Here is a 17,019-nt window from a genome sequence, read left to right as displayed (position 1 = left end):
CTGTACCTGAATGTAACAATGTAGCAATTCAGTTGTCCATTTCTTTGTTCCATAATGAATCTATTTATTAAGAGATCTTATTTTCTTTAACCCCAGGTCCTCTGTCAAGGGAGTGTTAGCCTGCTTAACACATAACATATTCTCATATGTCACCAAGTCTTTATTGGAGAAGGACCGATTAGTGTATGCATTACTGGTCACTTTTGAGGTAAGATTTATTTTCTGTTTGTTTTTATTAAGTTGTAAAAAAAAATTTAGTGTAAGCTAGGACCAATAGATAATCAAAGAAACTATAAAATACCGGAGGGGAAATTACATCCTAGATGGCAGTACAATTTACTTTAAGGGTCAAAGTCAATAGATAGCTTGCACACCATGCAGCAAAAGGATGAGTGCAGTTTAAGAACAGGGATGCTGGAGAAGGGCAGAATCTTACATGTGCAAAGTGCATTTAGTTATATGGGAATTTCTGGAAGTCCAGCCTTTCGGTGAAAGTGAACACTCACAAACTTGTATATTTGTGGGTATTCACAAACTTTTTAGGATTAGCAAACCATTGTGGAAATGGATCCAATTTTGCTCCTGTCAGAGACAGTAGTAAATCTGTTATCAGCAAGAATTGGAATGTGAACTCCTCCATATTCAATTACAGTGCAGAGCAAAGGCTTTCTACACAGAAAGACCTGCAATTTAATAGAAATTCACATATGCTTCACTTAGCGCATGCACATGCTGAATTTTTAGCCGGATGAAAATTAGGCATATGTGAACTTTATGCATGTGACTATGTATATATAGAAAGAGTTGTGTAGATTTATAAAATTACTACCGATATTTGTTTAACTTGCCCCTCTCTGCAGGGTTACCTCCAGACATTTTGCATTCACCCTCCTATTTTTCTGAATTTGTTTTTGTTGGCCTTCGGAACCTGTGCACCTTACCACTGCTACCAATGCTAAAGTGCATACTCCCTAAAACATGGTAAAATGGCTTAAACCTGATTGGCATTTTTATTTTACTTATAAGTCCCTGGTGGTAGACCATATACCCAATGCTGGTAATTAAATGCCAAGGGCCCTGGTGGGTGGCACTTATTGTATGACCCACTTAAGTAGCCGTTTAAAACATTTCTCAGGTCTGTCACTGCAGCCTGCGGGCAGTTGTAAACTGCCAATTCGGCATGACAATATAAGCCCCATACCAAGTCTAAAACTCCCTTTTTATTACATATACGTTACCCCTAGGGTATGCCTTAAACAGCCCATAGGGCAGAGGGCATTGTAATTAATAAGTTGGACATGTACTTTTACATATCTTAGTAGTGAAAAACTCACAAATACATTTTTCACTACTGTGAAACCTACCTCTCTTATATGATGACATTGGATTACCTTATTACGTGTAATAAGTGCTAACTTTTGAGAGGGAACAGGTAGGAAAGTTAAGATTGGTATCGTAGGAATTGTAATTTAAAATCCTCTTTAATGGTAAAGTCAGATTTTAAGTCACAGTTCTGAAAATGCCACTTTTAATAAGTTTCTTGCCCTAACCATTTGATGCCTACGGCCTGTTCCTTGCTCGTATGATTAGTTGTAGTTTTCAGTTGGCCTCTGCATAATCCTCCCAGACAGCATCACAGTAGAGGGTCTGGGTGTTGGCAGGATGGGCCATCTCTCACTTGAAGGGGTGCGGCGGTGCTGTCACCCAACACTCTAGCACTTCAAAGGCACTGGCTCATTGCACAGTAAGGCTTTCACTCTAGCCTATTGTGCCTGCCAGACTGACTGGGACCAGGACAGTGTGATAGGATTTTCCAGACACCTCTTTTGGGGAGGGGATACTCCAGAAGCTCCTCTCACTTCAAAGTGAGCACCAGGTATAAATATTAAACCCTCAGACCCACTCTTCGGACCACTTCTGGACCTGGACCTGGACCTGTGGAAGACTCCGAAGATTGACTACTCTGCTGCTCTGCTGCAAGAAGGACTTCACTGCTGCCTGAGTAAGAAGGACTGGACCTACACCTTGAACCCAGGACCACTAGAGTGGCTCCAAAGGCTCATTGGATGGCCTCCTGATAAGATCCTTTGTGATAGAAAAGGCTCCAACCATCTTGGACCCTGCACCTAGACTCTACCTGCTGTGAGTCCTAACATTTAAAGTGGTGCCTCTCCAGTCCTGGACACTTGGAAGTGGGGATAATGGTGCTGTGCAAGCCCAGTTGTGGTCCTCGTCAGAACTGAAGCAGCACGACACAACTCGCATCGCAGCTTTCTCAGTTCCTCCTCATTGGAACCAGTGAATTATGAGTCAACTCGCTACAGACCCCTGCATCGCTCCTCGGAACAACTGCTGCATTGCACAATGCCCCACATGAAGTACATAAGGTATCATTTTCAGCTGGCCTACCCTGGTCCCTGTATCTGGCCCCATGCTCCAGTGTGGTGATCATGAATTTGTCACTTTGTCATGGTCTGGCACAACCAGTTAACCACAGTTGGCACATTGTGCTATTATGTTTAAGCACTATTTTTACTTAACTTTTTTAATTGTATATCTCTCGTTCCGCTTATTGGATTCTGCTGTTTTGGTATCAAATAATCTATTTAAATGTACTCTATTTTTTTCAATTGGTGTTAGATTTTTTTTTTTGATTTTACTACTGTTTGAGTGCTGCATTAATACTTTACATATTGCCTCTAAGTTAAGACTGACTGCTTTTGTACCAACCTACCAAAGGCTTAAGCGCAGGCTAAATTAGTTACTTTATTGGTTCTCCCTGACAGGGATTGTGGCTGCTGCTTCAGAAGGGCTTAACCCCCCCTCAGCCAACAACCCAAATTGTTACAGGCTTGTTTTGGAATGTCTTGAAAGTCGGGCGTGTGATACAATCATAGAAACTAACATTGAAGGAACTCATTTCTGACTTTTAACAAAAACCCTTTGTGATTCCACCCTGCACTCTATTGGTGTCAAGGGGCATCAAGCCAGTTACCTAGGGGGAACTGCTGTCACTGTGCTCCCATGCCTGCCTTTTAGGTTTTGACATTCAGGGTGTAGTGAGGTTCAAGACGCAATGTTTAGTTTCCGTGGTGTATGGTAGAAACGAGTATATAATTAACACTTAAATAGTAAATGAGTTTCCCAGTCACTCATGTGAGGTTATAAACAGAAGTATGCAACAGAGACATGAAATCTCCATTAATTTCCCTGCCTTAGTATAAATGCAATACCCATGCAGTTACAAACATTTTCACCGTAACCTGCTTGGTATCATGCTGTGTACTTGTTGTAACACATTCATTTGCACCTGGACATAATCTAGATGCTGAATGTCGTGTTTACTTTCTAATAAAGTCAGCATTTTCTGCAAGTTTTGCAATAAGCCTTATATTCTCCTTAGGCACCCTTGTACGTAGATTCTAAAGGGAATCCTTCCAGTCATGGATGGGTCTTTGGTATTTAGTTGTCATATGTGAGGAGTTTAGTTTGCCCAGTGCAGGGTGCTCTGCACTGGGTGGTGCTGTGAGAGCGAGAAGGGGTTCTTGACCTTGTCGGAATGCATCACTCAATCCAGAGAAGGATAGGCACACTGCCACAACAGGGACTGAAGGGAGACATCTCAGCAGAGGTGTAGGAATTATGACATTTTTCTATGGCTGGTGGAGCCAGCTGGCAAAAGAAAATGCAGGAAAGACTGTGGGGTGCCACAACTTGCTGAGACAACAAATAGAAAGTGGCATTAGGAGAAAGGAAGAGTGCCTTAGGTGTGGCTGCTGGTACGTAGAAGAGAGCCAGTAAGGCTTCTTGAGCTTATAAAACACTGCTCTACTTTGGGTATTTTCTCTCTTAGAAGGGTGAAATTCAGAGAGCTAGGAAAGTTGATTTTCTTCACAGTCCAATCTTCGGGAGGGCCTAGTAGAACAGCAGCAGTGGCACTTTGGTCTCAGGCAAGTTCTTCTAAAGATTAAGCAGATCTCCAAATGAGAGCAATGCAGCTGATGAATGAAGCAGTTCTTCTGATGAATGCAGAGAGGTTCTGATTTCACAAGGCAATTGATCTCAATTTCCCCAGATTCTAGCCGCAGCAGCCATTTATTCCTCATCCTACAGGGATGTCCTGGCTCATACAGGGGTGCAGCCAATCTTTCTATTCCTTGTATTCTGTTTTTCCCTGTGTATGTTCCTAGAGCACCACTGAGTCAAAAGGTGAGCTGATGTTTTGGCTCACGCAGCCAGCTTATTTCTAAAGTTTGTGACAGTGTCAGGCCAACTAGCCACAGAGGGGTTGTGTAGCACCTGATATTTTGGACAGAACTAATGGAATCTAAGGGCCAGATGTAGGAAGCATTTTGCATGGTGCAAACTGCGAAAATCGCAGTTTGCGCCATGCAAAATGCTCATCGCGATGCTCATTCCCAATTTGCGAGTCAGTACCGACTCGCAAATTGTGAATGCGACTCGCAAATAGGAAGGGGTGTCCCTTTCCTATTTGCGACTCGCATCGCAATGCTAAATTGCTTTGTAACCGCGAATGTGGTCGCAAAGCAATTCGCAGTTACCACCAGTGTCACACTGGTGGTAACCCATTCGCAAAAGGGAAGGGGTCCCCATGGGACCCCTTCCCCTTTGTGAATGTTGCCAAAAAGGTTTTTCCAATGGACCACTGCCTACTCTGAAAAAACGAAACCAAATGGTTTTGTTATGTTTTTTTATTTTGCAACTCGTTTTCCTTAAAAAAACTGCTTTATTTAAACAGCAGTCACGGACATGACATGGAGGTCTGCTGTCTTCAGCAGGCCACCATCCCTGTGAGTGCAGGGACTCGCTATGGGGTCGCAAAATGCGACCCACCTCATTAATATTAATGAGGTGGGTCTTTGCGACCCCATAGCGAATCGCAGACGGTGTCTGAGACACCGTTCTGCATCTGATTTTGCGAATCGGAAGATGCTACATCTGGCCCTAAATCTTCACATAATCTTCCTGTAAGTAAATGGTACTATCATCTGATTTCATTTTGATGGCCGCCTTTTCGTAGTGCTAGCAGAGAATGTGTATCTACTCCAAGGGGCCCTTTATGGAATCCATGACTTTTGCTGGAGTTCTAGTGCTTCTGCAGAGCTGAACTTGTGATGTTGGAGTTGGACAGGACATCCCTTTTGTGTGTGCATTGGCTGGACCTTTGACCATAGTCATCAGTCTGCTTCTTCATGCAAGCCTCCTTGTATAAACGGCCTGATCTTGTGGGGTCAATTCAAAGGTCTTGCTACAATGGAATATGCAGGAAGCAGGAATAAGAATGAACAGTGTGGGGACATTTAGAGGGATATAGGGAGACGTCTACCTTAGAGTGTACACTGTCTGACCTAGTAAACAACTGTCTTGGACTGCACACATAATTAGAGCACTGCAGTCTGTATCACTACAACTGCTAATGTACACCACAACACTCAGCACATTCACACATCTCCTGCCCAAGGGAGGGTGGGGCCAGGTGTAACGCGTACTACACAGACTTACTAGGGAGGACCAGTAGGCAGTCTTTACAACCTGGGTTGTGGGCAATTAGGCTTGTTCTCCATTACAGTCAGACAGCTGCCACAACTGCTACTCATTTTATGTAATGTCACAGCATTAATAGTTGGGTGAACTACTTTACTGGAGAGTCAATTACTCTGCTGGGAAGTATTTTGTACCATCGTCCAACTGCTGTTTAGCGCATCTGCTGTTTGACTCATTACACAAGTCTCCTGACCAGGAATCCATACTGCGTCTGTCAGAAATATTCAAATGAAGAGTAGTGTAGCATGGCGCTAACAAGGCTTATTACGCCAGACTGCAATCCTCCCCGTGCTCCCCTCCACAACATGTGTCCAACTAAATTTGTTTTCCGAGGGAGCATTCCACTCACCTATCACATAGTGCAAGGGAATCTCTCTTCTGTTTTAGACTGTGGCTCACTTTTGATACAGAGGCAGCTCAAACCACAGCAGTGATTCAATCACTAAATGGCAGGAGTGGGTCGGGGGCTATGTTGGGGCGGCGCAAGGAGGGGTGCGGGAGAGGGGCACGAGGGGGGGTTTATTAAAAAAATATCACTCACCTTCTTCTCTGCCGCAGCCACCACGCCTCTCCTCTCCTGCACTGCAGGCACAGGCTCCTAGCCTGCCCTGCAGCCAATCCTGACACAGCTCAAAGCAGCATTTGGATTGACTGGGAGCGCCCAGCCAGCACACGCCCAGGCAGACTAGGAGCCTGTGCTTGCTCTCTTGAGCCCGGCAACTGTGTTGCTGGGCTGGAGAGAGCCTACTGCAAGAAGGCCGGCCAAACATACATGCGCAGTGAGGGTGAGTGCTGTGCACTCCTCCTCAGTTCTCATCATCCATAGTGCCCCGCCCCTTTTACTACAAAACGATAATAAACCTGGTTTATCATCGTTTTGTAGTAAAAGTTTTGCAGCTGCTGCTGCTGGCGGGGGTATGGTGGCGACGCTCCTCCACCACCGCGGAGGAGCCGCACCTGCTAAATAGATAGTTCCTTTCTGGATCACTAAAAAGCTCTTGTGGCGTACTCCTGCATTTAGAGGCCACATCATTTAGTTTTTGGTCTTGCTTACAGTTACAAGACCTATTGTGGGCAATACAAATAGTTAAAGTGGGTTTCAGGTTAACCCACTACTTACATATGGTTGGCTGACTTGTCTTTATCTCTCCCATGTAGCATAGCTTCTTCACCATCCTTTTGATTAGATATTTTGTATCCTTCCATAGTTCCACATCCGGGAATTACTTTTTCCTTTTGTTTCCAATACTCCATGAATGCATGTGTTTTCTTCCTGTCTTCTTGTGTGCTGCTTCCCCCTTACATCCCACTCACGCACTCTCCATGTTGCCCCCCCAATCTTGACCATTGTTTCCCCTGCCCTACCCACACTTGCCTTACAAGCAGTAAATCCAGGTATTATATCACAGTATTTGTGTGGGCAGCTATCATCATAAGGCTACCTCTTCAGCCGAGGTGGTACATGCCTGCAAACGCAGACGCCTGCGAAGGCCTGAAAACAATCCAGTCTTAAAGGAAAATAGAGAGGTTAAATGTCCACACTGTGATGACCAGTTTACTAAGCAACATGAACTCAAATGCTCTCGTCTGACATTGGGATTTACATTCTGCAAAGTCGTTCTTTGGGGTCAAGACGTAGCCTGAGAAAACAGATGTAAAGTTTAATACACAAAAGAGCATACAAAGTTATAACTTTTTACTTATTTATTGAGCACTGCATGCAACTGCACAGAGATTACTTCTGTAGCGTAGGCACATTAACCATTAGATTAATCTGGCTAATATAGGATGCAAAAGTGATGCAATTAAAAGTCAGTCCCCTGGTTGTTTAGGGATGCTGCCTGGTGGATTTTGGTCCATTTCACTGTAAATGTTCACATTCCAACTTATTGGCACCTCTAACCTCTGACAACCATGTTTTTAAAGCGGCGGTGTGCAGGTCGTCTATTGTGCTGCATCGCTTCCCTCCCACCACGTTGTCTCACAAGAATTCTCCCTCCCACCACGTTGTAAACAAATGGTAGCCCCTCGCACACAGATCTGCATAGTTAAAGTTCATAGTGTGCAGCGTGGCACTGAAAACATCGTCCTGGGCAGCACGATGCACCCATCTGGGCCACTTCCTGTCCAGACATGAGGTCTTGGTGCAAGAAGAAGGTTCTAACTAGGCCGGTGTGGTTATTTCATCACTTACAGGAATGTTCACTGGTGGACTGCGGGCCGAAGTAGAGAAGGTTGATCTTGTTTCCAAACCAGCTGTGAATGCCCTGAATGATAATGGTGCGATAATAACGCCTTGATGACATAAGAGGCTTAAAGCATTGGCACCAGCTCGACAGGTCACATACAGTCTTAGGTGTCTGACCAACAAAAAGCATTCAAGTTCTGTCGCGATACAAGAAAGTCATTCAGTACAAACGTCTACAAAAGTGCCAGTTGCAAAATGAGAAAGTACAGTGTCTGCCAAAGAGCTTGATGTAGTTTCCCTTGACGGTCACTAGCGCAAAAAACATTCACCATGAACGCAATCCGTAAAGATTCCTCTTTATTGACACAATTGTAGTTCTGTCAATGTGTAAAACGTGAAAAATATATGGTGTCAATTGCAAACATTTCTGTCTTTTGATCCGTTGTAGGTGGAGGAATCTTTAGGACATTTGAAGCCTGGGGAGAAGGAGTTTGCCATTGCTCCCGATCTCTGTGTTGCGGCCCTGCAGATGCTGGGAGCCAAGCCTTCTGAATCACGACAGCAAGCAAAGAACCCATTTGACTGGATGTCTGAGGAACAGTTTAAAAATGTGCAGGTTGGAAAATATGTCTGAGCTCCCTCGTTGAGTTATGCTATGTGTTTATGTTCTGTCTCATTTGTGGATTACCTGTAGATAGTGATGGGTCCTCTGACCTTTAACCTTGTCAGTATGATGAGCTGGTCTAATGTCAATACTCAGAAGTCAAGGTGGATGGTACTCCAAACTGTGAATGTGGTGGGGGAGACTTGAGCCTTTCACCGAACATGTGTGCTTGTGATCATTGATTATGTGCATAGTTCCAATATGGGGTTCCTAAAAGATTGGGATGGGTCTTGTGATCTTCGATCGGGGCACCCTGATGCACAAAGGCTACTAGGCCACAACCATGGGAGATATGTGTGTTTTCCACTGCTAACTCGGGGCCTCACGTCTTCTGGCCCTGCAAATCGAGTACCATGTACACAAATTAGCACTTGACTGTCAATGGTAGACATTGGGAAACGGTGCGGTTAAATACTCAGATTTCAATAATGCGCACAATAACCCTCCAGTATGGACAGTGTCCAGGCAATGCCTGTTCTTATTAAAAGATAAAGGGGGTCATTCTGACCCCAGCGGTCTCTGACCGCCGGGGCCAGGGTCGGCGGGAGCACAGCCGACAGACCGGCGGTGCCCCGCAGGGCATTCTGACCGCGGCGGTTCGGCCGCGGTCAGATGCGGGAAACCGGCGGTCTCCCGCCGGTTTCCCGCTGCCCTGCAGAATCCTCCATGGCGGCGGAGCGCGCTCCGCCGCCATGGGGATTCTGACACCCCCTACCGCCATCCTGTTCCTGGCGGGTCTCCCGCCAGGAACAGGATGGCGGTAGGGGGTGCCGCGGGGCCCCTGGGGGCCCCTGCAGTGCCCATGCCAATGGCATGGGCACTGCAGGGGCCCCCGTAAGAGGGCCCCACAAAGTATTTCAGTGTCTGCTATGCAGACACTGAAATACGCGACGGGTGCCACTGCACCCGTCACACCCCTGCAACTCCGCCGGCTCCATTCGGAGCCGGCATCCTCGTTGCAGAGGCATTTACGCTGGGCCGGCGGGCGCTCTTTTGGAGAGCGCCCGCCGGCCCAGCGGAAATGTATGAATGGCCGCCGCGGTCTTTTGACCGCGGTGCGGTCATTTGTCGGCGGGACCTTGGCGGTCTGAATCAGGCCCAAAGTATTTTAGTCTTACAATAACTCAGTACTCGTAATGAATTACAGGCACAACACAGTACAAGACTCTACAGTGGTATCCTTATGTTAAAGTGCATTCTCTCTTGGAAGTCCACTGCCCAGAAATAGTAAATAACAGGTTCAAGCTTCACACAAGTAATGGGACATGCTTAGGCTACACCCATCCCTCAGGTTGGTGACTGTCTGATCAATTTCTGTTTCAACTCTTAGAAGGTTCTGTCTTCACCTTCCCTTGTTTCGCTGGCTCCACCTGGAGACCAGGTGTAGTTTTACCTGAACCTCAGGTGCAGTTCAGTCTCCCCCGATGCTTCTAACGGTGTTTGCCTGCCTGGTCTCCAGCCATGGCCTTCTTCCCTGTTGCCTTTGAGAGCACTAATAGTGAAGCGATCAGGCCAGACAAAGCAGTCTAGGTTGCAGTTTGGGTTGAAATGCACACCAGGGCTGAAGGTCAGGCTTTGAATTCAGAGATGCACTGCTGCACTGATACTTCTTGGCATGGGCTCTCTGCTCTGGGTTGCGGTGAAGCTGGATTTTGCCCAAAGGTACCCACACCATGAAGCGGCCCGCTGTGCTCTATCTCAGCAGTGTTGGCAGCTCATACAAGTACACAAGGAAGCAGCAGAGCTGTGCTGTGGCACATGTCGCCAACAAGAGCAGCCATGCTGAGGCCTGTTCCTCCTGTGTGGGCCTCTATATCTCCATGGTATGCTACGACATGGGTTGCAGGCTTGCAAGTACAGTTATTCCGTGTTCAACAACTGCACTGGTACAACTACTGCGGACATCATCTCCTTCAGTCAATCTGTATATGAGGTGGGAACCTCCAGCACTCAACCACAGTGCTTACGGTTGGCCCCAGAGCAGGCAACTTTCTTTGGGTTTCACCTCTAGGCAAATGCTTTGCAGGAATAGTTCCACTGCCCCTGACTCAACTTGGCATGTCCAAAGCAGACACCCAACAGCAGGTTGTGGTCTTCTGTGGTGATTCTTCATCACCACCTTGGGAAGCTAACAGTCGGAGTCCCCAGCTTTCGAACACAGATGTCCTCCTACACCTGGGTGGGCGCAGCCTCCCCTGGTCATCAGAAATCCTGAAACATTAAATGGAAACTCAAACTACAATTTATACAGCCCTTCCAGGCATCCTTTTTTATTTGCAGATATCTGTCCACAATATCGATTTCTAGAGATTTCTATCAGTTGGTGTATTGACTTCGGTCATGTCAGGCACAGTCTTTATACTTCAGGTTATCCCACTCTGACACTCCACTCTGCTATACTCCACTCTATGCCACTATAAGCCACTACATTCTTCTCCACTTCACTCTAGGCACACCACTCCACTTCACTCTACAACTCCACTCTACATAACTCCTCTGAACAACTTTACTCCAATGCATGCCACTCCATGATACTCTACGTCACTCTTCCACACTCTGCTGTACAACACTTTAGTCCTCTCTACGCCTCTATACTCTACTCCATGACACTCTAATCCACGACACTCCATTCTACAACACATCGCCACTCCATTTTACACCACTCCTCTGTATGCCACTCCTCTACGCCACTAACTTTTAACCGTGTTGAACAGCAGCCATACTGGTGTACAACAAGGCTAAAACACATTGGCCTTGCCAATAGCTCTTACATAGACGAGCCCTATTGGCTTTGCCAATGCTTTTTATATTAGTAATTAAACTTGCGTTGAGTTTGAACCTTTATGTTATGAATTTCTGTAACCTTTATCATTGTTTGACAGCACCACACCCACTCAGTATTTCCCGGTCCCGGTTTCTCAGCTTCCCTTCTTCCATGACTTTTGTCCTTTGCAGTCATCCATGTGTTATGCTATGGTGTATGTGTCCACTTGTCTGATTGCCAAGAGAGAGCTGAAGAAAGAGAAGAGATGACAGGAGGTGAGAGGAGATTGGATTGCTGGTGGACACACAGGTGAAGAGGCGAAGCCGTGGCAAGAAAGTCAGGACAAGTGTGTGAAGAAGTGCAGGCTGAAGTGAGAGATGAAGAACAAGCAAGAGAGCAATGGGTCTTTAGGGAGTCGGCGAGAGAATAACCTAGAGTCAAGGGTGAAAGCGTGGTTGAAGTAGAGGGGATCATAGCTTAGGAAGGGAGAGAGAAGGGTCAGGGAAGGCAGCACGTGAGGGAGAGGCAGAGGAAGCAACAGAGGAAAAGCAAGAGTGACAGAAAAGGATAGTGGCTAGAGAACATGAAATCAGAGGAACAGAGGCAGTGGAACAACAAATGTTCTACTTGCTATTGCACTGCCAGCAGTGTAATGCCCACATATGTCAAATGCAGAATATAGCCATACAGATACTAGCTGGGCAGCTGTTATTGTTATAAGAATGATGGTAGGGGACAAGGAAGGTCTGTGTTAACTGCACATTGCTGCTGAAGTGGAAGGAGCATGATTAACAGCAGTGGCCGGTGGTGAATTTTGGACGTGTAGGGGAGTGAATAGCTACCCGGAACAGGATGTAAGACATGCATAGGACCAAATAGTATAGATTTTAAATAACTTTTCTAAAATGTCACACATTTACATATGGCTTTGAAGGGACTCTTTTGGAATATTACAATACTTTGGAGCAAAAACTGGTCCTCCACAGGAGTACAACACATTCTCAACAGGGATGTAGCTTCCCTAAAAAAATTAGAATAGGCATTGGTTTTACAGACAACTGAAATATTATGGGATACAATTGATACCACCTCCTACTATCATCTCCCGAGATGTGTATCACATCCCTCTTCTCTGCTACATTTCACTTCCTCATATTTTTCTATTGTGCACCTTTCAAGTTGGTTCTCTGTCAGATGGTATGAGGAAGACTCTACTTGGGCTTCAAGTAAAAAATAAGTTTGCAACATAAAGTAAAAACATGCACAAGAGGACTAAGCTAAGCATCGAGAAGAGGGTTTGAATGAAGGTAATGCAAAGGGCAGACGTAGTAAAGTCATCCACTTGCACCTGCCTCATTCCGTCTTGTGCGCAAGGAGGAAAATGGGGCGACAAAGGTTTTCCCATTTTTCACCCATTAGGGGATGAACGCAGATTGCACTCATTCATAACTTTTGCTGGAGGAGCTTTATCCAGGTCTTGCTTGAAGATAGCTGGGCATGCAAAACTGTCCAGTAATATCAATAACATGTCAAACTAGTCGCAAAAAAAACCCACATTTTTGCTCTTTATTCTCCAATATGTACTGCAAGAGTAATAATTGAAAGCAAAAAAATGCCATTCACCCTGGAATGACGTGCACAGTATGGTTAAGGATAAACCTGATGAGTGATGTATTTTCTAACGTGTAAGAGATTTTTTTCCTTGTTAAGTCAAGGCATGGTCATGTTCCAAATTGGTGAAGTTGCTGTTATTAAGACTGGGTTCCCAGTCGGATTCTGTTACCTTTGCGGGAGATCTGTCTCAAATTGTATGATTTGAGCTCTAAAAGAATAAATGGCCTCATGGGCATTACATCAAAATGCTTAGCAACCAAAGTGTGTAGTGATAGAGTGAATAGAGCAGCAGGGATGAAGGGGTTCCTTCATCGTGTTACAGTGACCTTGTGGATTGTCAGAAATGGAATAAAACTAGAGGGAATGCAATGTTTTTGGTATTTTGACTGACGATGCAGCCATGTCCCTTGTGTGCAGTTACCTTCCTGGAATCCTTATTATAAACAAGCACCAAGATTCAACTGGTAGTCAGTGTTTTTATTTTATTTTAACTATATTCTCCTCTGCCTTTAGATTCTAGCTATGTATTACAGCTGGTTTGGGGATCTCTTTGACCGGATGTACAGGGACGGAAAGGACTTGACCTGGAAGACATTCTGTGAGAGTGAGCAGCCTGAAAATCCTGCCAAGGTAAGTTCATTGTGTTCTTCACGGCGACCTGTGTACACACTTCAAGGAGCTTGTTATGTGGCATGTCAGTAGAAGTAAGACATAGCTCTCATGAATCTTTGTGTGGCCTGATGATTGGAGTACATGGAAAATGTACACACCCCCTTCCCGCACCCCAAAAATCCCAGTAGCAGTAAGACTGATAGGTGTCCCTGGGGTAGATACTGCACCACCACACTACGAGTTCTCAGTATCTCTGGGCTCAGACTTACCTGATCAGTAAACTCCAGATCCTCTGGGCCAAGAGGCACCGGACATGTTCTTGAATAACTATGCCGGCTATGGGTACCTGCTGTGCCTGGCCCCATGCAGCATGATGGGAGCAGAAAAGGCTCCTCATGCTAAAACTGAATCAGCTTTGCCTTCTGCCATCCCCTCGACCTGCACCACAGCTGAAAGAAAACACCCCACCCCACACACACAATTACCACCTGCTGGTAGTAAATATGTGCAGATTTGGGACTCTTATTTCCCTTGGTCACCAAGTATTTGTTCCTCTTTTAAAGGGAAAAACTTGTAATCCATGGATGGAGGTGCAGGGGTACTGGCCGGAATCAGAGGCTGCATCCCTCCCATAGCTACAAACCTATATCTGGGGAACTCATTGGGAGCCACAGTGTTGCACTCTCTAGAACTCAGAGCTCCCCATTTGTGCTTTTAATGTGATTTGATTTACTGTGTCAATTCTTGAATATTAAAACACACTTTAGTGTGGCAGAATACATTGCACAGCTACTACTAGAGTGTCCTGTCGCTGGGCAAAGAACTGCCAAGCAAAGTAATGGCATTGATTAGTCCTTAAATAGATGGGTTTTCAATTGGTGCCGAAACGTCATGTATTTGGCCGCTAGAACTGACCCCACTTCTTCCTTTTGGTGAAGGGGATGGACAGGAGGCAGGCAGACTGAGAGCGTAGGGATCTTTGAGGGCAATACACGGTTAGCCATTGGTGTAAGTATGGGAGGCCAGTTTTATAGAACGCCAAGTGTGCTATAGTCATAGCCTTAAAGATGATCCTTTTCTTTACTGGGAACCGGTGTAGCTGATTGCGGTACAGGGTGATCAAGCCATATTTTGGAAGATTGAATAGAAGGCGGACTGCCATGTTCTGAATATTTTGCAATCTATGGAAAAGGTACTCCAGATGCCCTATGGAAAGGACATTTGCATAGTCCAGTGTTGACAGGATTAGTCCCTGTTCCACTGTTGTCTGGGCCTCCCATGGCAGGAGTTAGAGAAATGTCCTCAGCATCCTTAAAATCGAGAATGCTGACTGAACCACAGCTGCAGTCTGAGATTGGAGCGATATGCAAGTGTCAATAAGAACCCCTATGTTCCTGGCCAGCAAGGTGGGGGGGGGGTGTAGTACAACTGGCTGGCCATGCCCCTATCCATCCGGGCAGAGGGTCGACTCCGAATAGCAGGATCTCTGTTTTTCCTGGATTGCATTATAAGGAATTATTTTTGAGCCATCCCATAACTGCTGTCAGACAAGCTGCAAATTTATTTTTAGCCCCAGGCTCATTGTTGTTATAGTTCAGCAGTAGTTGGGTATCTTTTGCATAGGAGGCCACCTGATTGTCAAGGATTCATTGAGATACACCAGAGGGTTCAAATTTATGTTAAAACGTGTGGGCTCGGGCTGAGACCTGAGCGACTTCATACTTAATGAGTTTAGCTTCAGAGAAGAATGGTTTAAGCCAAATGCTTGTTCCCTGTGTTCTAAGAAAGAACCTAACCAAGCCAGTGTCTTCCCCTCCACCCCAGTATGTGCAAGGCGATGTAGAAGGATCTCATGCAAGATCATGTTATATGCCGTCGAGAGGCCTAGAAAGATTAGTGCAGCATTTTGACCAGCATCCACTGCGAACTTAATGAAGTCCATAATCTCCCAAAGTGCTGTTTCCATACTATGTAGGGCCCCAAAGCCAGACTAAGACGGATGGAGGAGTTAAAGGTTTCCAGAAAAGATGTAAGCTGGGTGTTAACAACTTTTTCAGTAGTCATTGAGACCCCAGGGAGCAGTAAGCTATGTCTGAAATTAGAAAGTATTTTGGGGTTAGCATTAAGTTTTATTTTTAACAAGGGGATAACGTTAGTCCTTTTCCAAGCAGGGGTGATATCCCATAATGCAGGGAAGTTGCAAAGAGCTCGTGGTAGATAGGGGCTAGGTTGTTCCCTACCAGTTTCAAGGTTTGGGGGAAAGGGATACAGTGGGGGAGCCTGATTTACTTTTAGAAAAAAAACTTTATAATTAATTGGTTGCAGGGGGCGGGGTTAAACTGTAGCAATTTGTTCTGTGCTGTAGGCACTACTAGCCTCTCATTATTCATGAAGGCTGTATTTAAGGTTACAACCCGGTTGTCCTGGATTTTATCCTCAAAACATGTATCAATGGGGAACATAGGAGAGCACTGGTTTCCAAGGGTTGTGCGGAACCTATGGGATCAGGAAAGTCTGATATGATTTTAAAAATTTGCTTGGCGTTATTGTTAGATTTTTCAGTTGGTGTTGGAATAATAAGTGCAACATGCTCGTTTCAGGTTTGTACGATAGACACTCAGGACTGCTTTATGCCGGCTTTTATCAGAGTTATAGTATTGTTTTCTCTATAGCCGTTCTAACTTTTTGCAAAAAAAATGTCTTCTACTAGTTCACTTGTAAACCAGTGGGTGGACTGTAGGTGTTTGGTTGTTCCTGTTTTGGCTACAGGAGCGGGTATAAAGGCAGCCTAGGAAAGTTAGTTGTTCATGTTGCCTTTGTCTCGAGTAATATTTCCTGTGAGCCTGGTGGAATCAAGAGTACCCTTCAACAGGGCTATGTCCACCTTGTTCCAGGTTGGTTCGTCTGAGAGTGCCTCGCTCTCCCTAGATTTTTGGGGCAGACCAAAGCCATGAGAATGGAAGAAGGCAGTGGTCTGACCACAAACGTTCCAGTGGCATGGCAAGCTCCAACTTTGTGTTAGAGTAGATGGCGTCGATACTATAGCCTGCCTTATGTGTTGAACCCAATATTGTCGTAGAAAGACCAATGTCAGCAAATGAGTCACACAGTTTTGATGCCAGGCTGTCAGTGGAATTACTCAGTTGAATGCTGAAGTCCCCTAAGACTGTAAAGTTTGTACAATTAAAACATTTCTGCCTAGAGCTTGAGAAATAGAGTTGAGGTGCTCGCCTGCATCACCTGGGGGCAGTATGATACAACTCCCACAAAGGAGCCCTGCACAGACTGTGAAATACCAACCCCCAAAGCTTCTGCATCCATCAGCTTATCAACTTTAAAGGTGGTGCATTTTAGAGATTTTTTAAAAGCAATGGCCACCCCACTACCCATTTTGCCTTCACGATCTAAGTGTAGGAAAGGGAAATGTGGGGGGACTGCATACTAACGCAACATATGTCTTTATTAAGACGTGTTGCATTAGTAGGCGTGCAATATAAATGTATCCAGCGGGCCAGCCACCTGACCCTAATCTTAAGAAAGACAAACCATCTGGTTTACTTTTAATTATTTAGATGCAATTGTTCACATGTATTCCTGCCTTACAATAACATT

At 45.4% G+C, this 17,019-nt stretch overlaps 1 protein-coding gene and 1 long non-coding RNA gene across 2 annotated transcripts in view; one reads left to right on the top strand and one right to left on the bottom strand.

The window, feature by feature from the left end:
* Nucleotides 1–17,019, top strand: part of LOC138296482 (uncharacterized) — a 1,064,486-nt gene that overhangs the window by 922,676 nt on the left and 124,791 nt on the right. The window contains exons 91-93 of the mRNA XM_069235627.1: nucleotides 97–208; nucleotides 8,202–8,369; nucleotides 13,309–13,425. Of these exons, the coding sequence (XP_069091728.1) occupies nucleotides 97–208; nucleotides 8,202–8,369; nucleotides 13,309–13,425 (397 nt within the window). The remainder of the gene's footprint in view (nucleotides 1–96; nucleotides 209–8,201; nucleotides 8,370–13,308; nucleotides 13,426–17,019) is intronic.
* The window catches only part of LOC138296483 (uncharacterized), a 146,984-nt gene continuing 139,488 nt past the window's right edge, over nucleotides 9,524–17,019 (bottom strand). Inside the window, exon 4 of the long non-coding RNA XR_011203842.1 lies at nucleotides 9,524–10,628. This is a non-coding gene — a long non-coding RNA (uncharacterized lncRNA). The remainder of the gene's footprint in view (nucleotides 10,629–17,019) is intronic.

This window comes from Pleurodeles waltl, chromosome 5 (genome assembly GCF_031143425.1).
Source record: "Pleurodeles waltl isolate 20211129_DDA chromosome 5, aPleWal1.hap1.20221129, whole genome shotgun sequence".
Classification (NCBI taxonomy): domain Eukaryota; kingdom Metazoa; phylum Chordata; class Amphibia; order Caudata; family Salamandridae; genus Pleurodeles; species Pleurodeles waltl.
This window is presented reverse-complemented; position numbering and strand designations above follow the sequence as displayed.